This window comes from Phyllostomus hastatus, unplaced genomic scaffold (genome assembly GCF_019186645.2).
Source record: "Phyllostomus hastatus isolate PE091 unplaced genomic scaffold, TTU_PhHast_1.1 phas_scaffold_501, whole genome shotgun sequence".
Classification (NCBI taxonomy): Eukaryota; Metazoa; Chordata; class Mammalia; order Chiroptera; family Phyllostomidae; genus Phyllostomus; species Phyllostomus hastatus.
Genome location: NW_025334033.1, coordinates 38,834,599 through 38,841,775, shown reverse-complemented (window position 1 = coordinate 38,841,775; position 7,177 = coordinate 38,834,599). Strand labels below are relative to the sequence as shown.

The window sequence follows — 7,177 nt, the reverse complement described above, 5'->3', positions numbered from 1 at the left end:
GCCGCGGGCGACCCTTGAGCCGAGCGTTGGGCGCGGGCCGGCCGCCAGGCAGCCGGCGTCGGCGCTGCGCCCTCCCGGGCCTCGGGGCTTCCAGCGCGCAGGGCCGCCGGCTTGCTGAGCGGCGCGCCGACGCCTCGCACCGCTGCAGGCGGACCGAGGAGGAACCGAGGACCGCGGGGCGGGCGGGGGTGGGGAACTGGTGGGAGATCACGCCGTCACCCAGGAACAGAGCTCAGTTTGAACCTGGGCCTCTCGCACTCCAAATACTGAACCCCATTTACCCAAACACACCCCTGTCCTTACACCTACGACTCCCAATCAGTATGTCTGCAATCTGGTTACCTGGGTAACTGGATCCTCCTTGGGCCTCTGTTCCCTCACCTACAAATCTAAGTTGGTTCAAAGCTTTGGTCATCTAGGCTCTGGAGCACAGCACTCCCCGCTGAGCTCCTGAACACTAGCCATGCTCCCCAACCTGGTCTGCGTGGTCGTCACCTGAGAGGATCCAACAGTTCAAAGTACCCAACCACCTTAGCTCAGCAAAATGGAGGAAAGCGGGATTTTGAAGCAATAATATTTAGCCTAGGGAAAAAGAAGTTACCTAATTTGCTGAGCTGAGCCTGACAGCCAAAGGTCCCAGAGCAAACCCACTGAGAGAACCATACTTACAGCCCAGAAAGGCAAGACTTTATTCCAAATATTCGAGTTTTGATTTTTATACTAAGCCAAAGAGAAGGCATAAGCTAGGTAAGAACCTAAAGAAAGAAATTATTTTTTTGGTTATGTTCAACTGCTCTTTACAATGATATATTTCTAGTGTGTGCATAGCAAGGTACTCATCACTGCTGGGACTACTGCGGCGGCTGAGAGGCAGCCCAGGCCCTCACAATTTGAGTGAGTAGGTGCAAATCACATACAGTTGTTTTGAGTGCTGTGTATTTCTTTCTATGATGACTCAGTCTGATAGTTGGGAACTTGATTGTAACACAGAAATAAAGGGCAACTTCAGAATCCAGTGTTACTGGTGATCTCGGAGCAGTTTTTGGTTCAGAATCTCGGTGACGGATTTAGCCAGGCTCCAAATAATCTTTTAGGCTGACTGCTCTTACCTTCTAATAAAACCACTCTACCACCTTCCCACCCCTTTCCATCCTTCATTTATGCTGAACTCACAGTTAAGCCCAATGGTACATGGAAGGGGATGGAGCCAGAGAAACTGTGGAGCAAGGTGGGTGGGTGGGACAAAGTAAACAGTTGACATGTAACAGTCTTAGAGTTATTGCAGCAATTAGAAATAAACAGGTTACTAGAGCTGAAATTACCACAGAGACCACGTTGGAAAGTAACTGAAAAAACTTTAAGGCAAGTTTCTATGGTAAATATAAATTTTTCTTCTCAAATATAGACACCGTTCTCACTAATTTGGTGATCAGAATTCCTAAAAAGCTTTGGTCATTTTCCAAATTGAGAGAGCGTTAACAGTTGTCCCCAAAGCATAGTTCTATGCTGGATAATAGCTCTCTCCTTCTTTTCAACAGCTTTATTGAGGTATAATTGATATACAGTAAATTGAACACGTTTTAAGGTACAACTTGAAACATTTTAAGTTGTATACATCCCTAAAACCATCAAGATAGTGAACACATTCATCGTCCCCCAGTTTCCTTAAGCCCCTTTTTAATCCCTTCTTCCACCCTCCTTCACCTCCCCACCATCCCCTGCTTTGTTCCTATAGATTAGTTAGCATTTTCTAGATCATTGTATAGATGGAGTCGCACAACATATACTCTTATTGGCTTCTTTAATTCAGCATAATTATGTTGATTCATCCATGTTGTTTTATCAATCATTTTTATTGGTAGGTAGCATTACATTTTATGGCTATACTACAATGTGTTTAGCCATTCATCTGTTGATGAACATTTGGATTGTTTCCAGTTTTTGGCTGTTAAAAATAAAGCTCCTATAAACATTTGTATATAAGGCCTTATATGGTCACATCTTTTCTGTTGTCTTAAATAACAGCTAAAACCCAGCCAGGTAGTACAGCTGGTTAGACTGCCATCCCAAGGCACCAAGGTTGCCTGTTCAACCCTGGTTAGGGCACACTCAAGAATCAACCAGTGAATGTGTAAATAAGTGGAACAACAAATCGATGTTTTTTTTCTTTCTTTCTAAATGTCATTATCACTTAAAGTCAATAGTTTATATTAGGGTTCATTCTTGAGGTTGTACAGATATATAATGGTTTTGACAAATGTATAATTACATGTATCCATCATTATAATATTACACTGAATAGTTTTACTCTATGTAACATATATCCAATCCCTTCCTCTCCCAACTCTTGATCTTTTTACTGGCTCCATAATTTTGCCTTTTCCAGAATGTTCTATACTTGGAGTCATACATAATGTAGTCTTCTCAGATTGGCTTCTTTCACTTAGTAGCATGTATTTAAAGCTCTTTTAATGTCTTTTCATGATTTGATAGCTTATTTCTCTTAGTGCTCAATATCCCATGGTCTGAATGTTCCACGGTTTATTCATTCACCTGCTGAAGGGACATCTTGGTTGCTTCCAAGTTTTGGCAATTGTGAATACAGCTGCTGTAAACATCTGTGTGCGCTTTTGTGTGGATGTTAACTCATTTCTATACACACACACAAGATCATGATTGCTGGATTATATCATAAGAGGATGTTTAGTTTTGCAAAGTAAAGCCAAAGTCTTTCAAATTGGCAGTACCATATTTGTGCTCCCACAAGCATTGAACGAGAGCTCCTGTCGTCCCGAGTTCTCACCAGCATTTGGTATCATCAGTGTTTTGAATTTTTGCATTCCAGTAGGTATGCAGTGCTATTTTAGTTTGCATTTCCATGATGACATATGTGTGAACCATTTTTTCATTTGCTCACTTGCTGTGTAACTTGTTGAAGTGTCCGTAAAGGTCTTCAGCCCATTTTAAAATTGGATTGTTTGATTTCTTATTGTTGAATTTTGAGTTTTTTGGGGGGCTTTCTGGTGTATTGCAGATAAGAAGTTTGCTGTGGTCTGACTGTGCTTTGTCTCCTCCTTCCCCACCCCCCAATTCCTATGTTGAAAACTTAATTCCTAATGATGATATCAAGAGGTGGGGCTTTTTGGAGATGATTAGGTCATGAGGATGGAGCTCTTCTGATTGAGATTAGTGCCTTTACAAGAGGCCCCACGAAGCTCCCTACCCCTTCCACTGCAGAAGGCCCCGACCTGACCATGCCGGCACCTTGATCTTAGACTTCTCAGCCTCCAGAATTATGGGAAATGTTTGTTTATAAGCCTCCCAGTTTATGGTCCTTTTGTTATAGCAGCCCAAACAGACTACAACACGGTTCCTTATCAGATGTCCTTTACAAATATTTTTTCTGGTTTAAGTCTTGTCTTCTCATTCTCTTGATGAACACTGTTTATAAATGCTAATTTGTGATCAGTGTATCTTCTTTGGTGAGGTATATATTCAAACCTTTGTGAAAAGAACGCCAAAGACAACTTTTAAATGTCTGGCTTTGTACACAATGATCACTAGGTAAAAGGACAACGACAACAACAACAGCAACAACACAGAAACAACAGTAATTCAAAAGTAATTTTTCTTAATATAAGTAAACATAGTTTTTGACCTTTTTACTAGGTTAGATGCTAGACCAGGCACTTTGTGGGACCCAACGGTGACTAAGGAGTATGTAAGGAGCTGAACATCTAGTAAGTAGTAGACACATGCATGAGTAAATATAATACAAGGTTAAGTTGTTAAGAAAAATAATACAGATTGAAAAGGCTACCAGAGCATAAAAGAGGGTGATATTTTGGTAATGGTAAGTCACTAAAAGCTTCATGGAAAAGTAGCTGCTGAGATATCTCTGGAAAACTAGGGATCAGAGTTGTGGGGGGAAACAGAGGAAGCAAAAGGTAGAGGTGGCTGGGTGCAAGGTCTGTGCGCTGCCTTAATAGTTCTGCTTGACCTGGCTCCTGCCTCAGGTCTATTCTTGTCCTGGCTTTTTCTACCAATTTCTCCTCCCTCATGTGCTTGAAGCACTTCACTCTCTATAATCTTTCTCCTCCCGCTCACCTAGCCAATTCGTAATTGTAATTGAGCTCAGTTTTACTGCTCCACAAAGCCTTCGCAGACCACCAGTACCTTCAAACTTGGGCTCTGTATTGTTAACTCATGGTGTGCTAAACTTCATATGCTTATCACACCTGCAGTAAAGAATTACATGGGTTAAATGTGTTAACATCTGCCTCAGTGGATTACCCACTCCAGGAAAATACAGGGACTTTTTTCTGTCTTGTTCGCTGTTGTGGCTCCTGGGCCTTAGCACAATACCTGCCACATAGAAGATAACTAACTATCGATGCAGAATTCTGGTAATAGTTTTTATGTGTGGCTGAATATAGCTTCAAATACTTTCACAATGTTTATAGCTATGTTAAATTACAGCGCTTATAAAAAAGGGATATAAGCAAATTAATAGCTTAATCCATATAGATTTCCATAATTTAAAGAAGACAATATGTATGTGCTAACATAGGTACAAACATCTTTGAGTAAAGGACTGGAAAACTTGAACTTTAACACAAATAACAAAGAATGGAAGTACACAATGAATACTAAAATAGAAATCTCCATAATCTTTAAATAACTTGATTTTAATAGATAACACCTTCCATTTTAGATATTAAAATGCTTGTATACTTTTACTGTTTTAGTCACATGCAAGACCTATCTATTCAAAGTTTAGCTAAATTCAAAATATGCCCAATATTTGAATTTAATACCTAATCAACATTCACTTACTTTCATAAGCCTTTCTAGCCCCCACACAAAAGGATTTTAACAGTGTCCGTATACCCATTCAATGAATATATAATTTTGCTCTCCGTAACAAGGTCCCAATACTTTATTACCAGATTTGTATCAATTAAAAGGGACAATATTCAAGATTTACTAAATTGCTACCGAAGGAAATCATTAAAATATCTAATGTATGAATCGAAGGTTAGCTTCTTCCTACTTCCAACTGGATTTGAATGACACACTTTTTCATTTTTATAATCAAACATTAGAAATATTTTATTGTGAAAACTGAAGGATATATTGAATATGTTGTTTTGTGAAGTCTGCTTTTCCAACTGTAAGTTACTGGCACTCAGGAAAACAACAATCACTTAAATGAAAACTAAATATATAAAGCCTATGTTTAAAACATGGCCTTTATTAATACTGCCCACTGAGCTCCATTTTTATTTTACATTGAAATACTTCAGCTTTGCAAAGAAAAGACAGAGAAGTGCATTTTACAAGAGTACGTTTTTGTTTTTAATTCTCTGCGAAAATGGAAGGAATCTGAATCACAAAGTCACAATGTGGTAAATGAAATTAAGAAACAATGATCTTAGTAATGCTATGCCATCACTAGGGTTTGGCTCTGACTTGGTTCTTATAAATCAGATCCTGACATACAGTCTAGAGCATCTATGTTATTACTCTACAACATATTAAACACAGAAAAGGAGGTTTTTAAAAAAACCCTTTCAATGTACAAACATGAATTTAAAAACCGATTTTAAAAAATCACTTTTTTACATAATGTATATGGCAAAACTGCTTTAAATACATGATTTTGGAAGAATTATTTACAAAATGTATCAGTCTGTGGAACAATTCACAGACATGGCATACATAATTGCTTTACCTAGTTGTTGCATCTCAACTTTGGGAGATATAAATTTATTCGGCAGTATAGCAAAAATAAAAACTGTGACAAAGTATCTTAAGGGCAACCAAAAATTTGATCCTCAAAACAGTTTAAATACTAGGACTGCCAAAGTGTCTAAAGGAGGACACGCTTTGCTGATCCAGATGCCCATTTACAGCTCCATACTGCTGGAAGGACTGAGTCAGACTCCCCTCAACACAGGCACAGCTGCGGGATGCAGCCTCCGGGAAAAGGGACAGCTAGAGCCACTGTCATCCAAAGAGTGAATTAACCTACAATTTTCTTTTTTTCAATTTTATTAATATTTTAAAAAATACATAAAAATACAACATCCAATGTCTGAATAAATATATTTAACAAGTTGCAAGATAATACCTTATTTTACACAAAATTTTCAGCTTTAGAAATCTTGTTAAATAACTTCATTGTTGTTATATATTTCATTTTTGTATTTTTGTAACAAAATAAAAACTCTGAAATTACATAGAAAAAAGACAAAATATTTTTGTCAAGGGATAAGATAGTCCACTGAAAACTTATTCACAATTCCACTGTAAACATTAATAAACATTAAAATATTTGCATAATCGTGTGCTCAAAAATACTATAAAAAGTGGAAGACTTATTACAACTGTAGTTTTCAGTCAACTACACTTCCTTTCACAATTTATTTTGTCCCATTTACACCTTTAAGCCTGGGCACACTGCTGAACATATACTTTGGCAGTTCTAAATAGCAAGTGCTTCCACAAAAACAAAAACAAAAAACACAACACAACAAAAAAACAAAACCAACAAAAAAAACCCCCCCAAAAATGACAACAATAAAAAAACACATACAACATAAAACCCCCTACTCACCAAGTGTTCAAACACATCTTAGTGAAAGTGCAACAGTAACTATTCAGCTGGATATTTTGATGTTTGTCGTGTGCACTTGTCTATGATTTCTATTAACACCTGAAACTTTACTATACAAATTCAAATTTGCTAAGTGCCCATTTTCTATCTTCACAAAATAATGAAAAAAAAATGAGGAAAAATTATGAAAAATATGCAGGCTGCCTAACCTTCCGTTATTAATCAGCTTATTTTTTTGCAACAGAAAAAAGAAAAGAAGGGAATTAGATACAATCCAGCCTGGAAGAGTAGACAGGATATACTTAGTAATGTCAAACCAGTTGAGTGCTTTCTGTGGCTGTATTTCAGGATTTGGGGATTTATGTCCATGGCAGCAAACTGCTGGGAAGGCAGAGAAAATGAATATCACCTGCATTCTACAGCAAGTACATTTTGTGGGGGAGATGACGATGAAGGACTCATTCCAGTGTCTGACGATGCAGATGACATGGAGGCTCCTGCGTGAGACACTGTGGAATCAAAATAATTGTATCAGACTCAAAAATTCTCATGCAAAGA

General features: G+C 38.2%; 1 protein-coding gene across 2 annotated transcripts in view; it reads right to left on the bottom strand.

Annotated features, from left to right (window-relative positions):
* Positions 1–5,123: 5,123 nt before the first annotated feature.
* The window catches only part of ARID4A (AT-rich interaction domain 4A), a 63,753-nt gene continuing 61,699 nt past the window's right edge, over positions 5,124–7,177 (bottom strand). For both annotated transcript variants that reach the window (XM_045822737.1, XM_045822738.1), the window contains exon 24: positions 5,124–7,128. In XM_045822737.1, the coding sequence (XP_045678693.1) occupies positions 7,025–7,128 (104 nt within the window). In that variant the 3' untranslated portion in view covers positions 5,124–7,024. The remainder of the gene's footprint in view (positions 7,129–7,177) is intronic.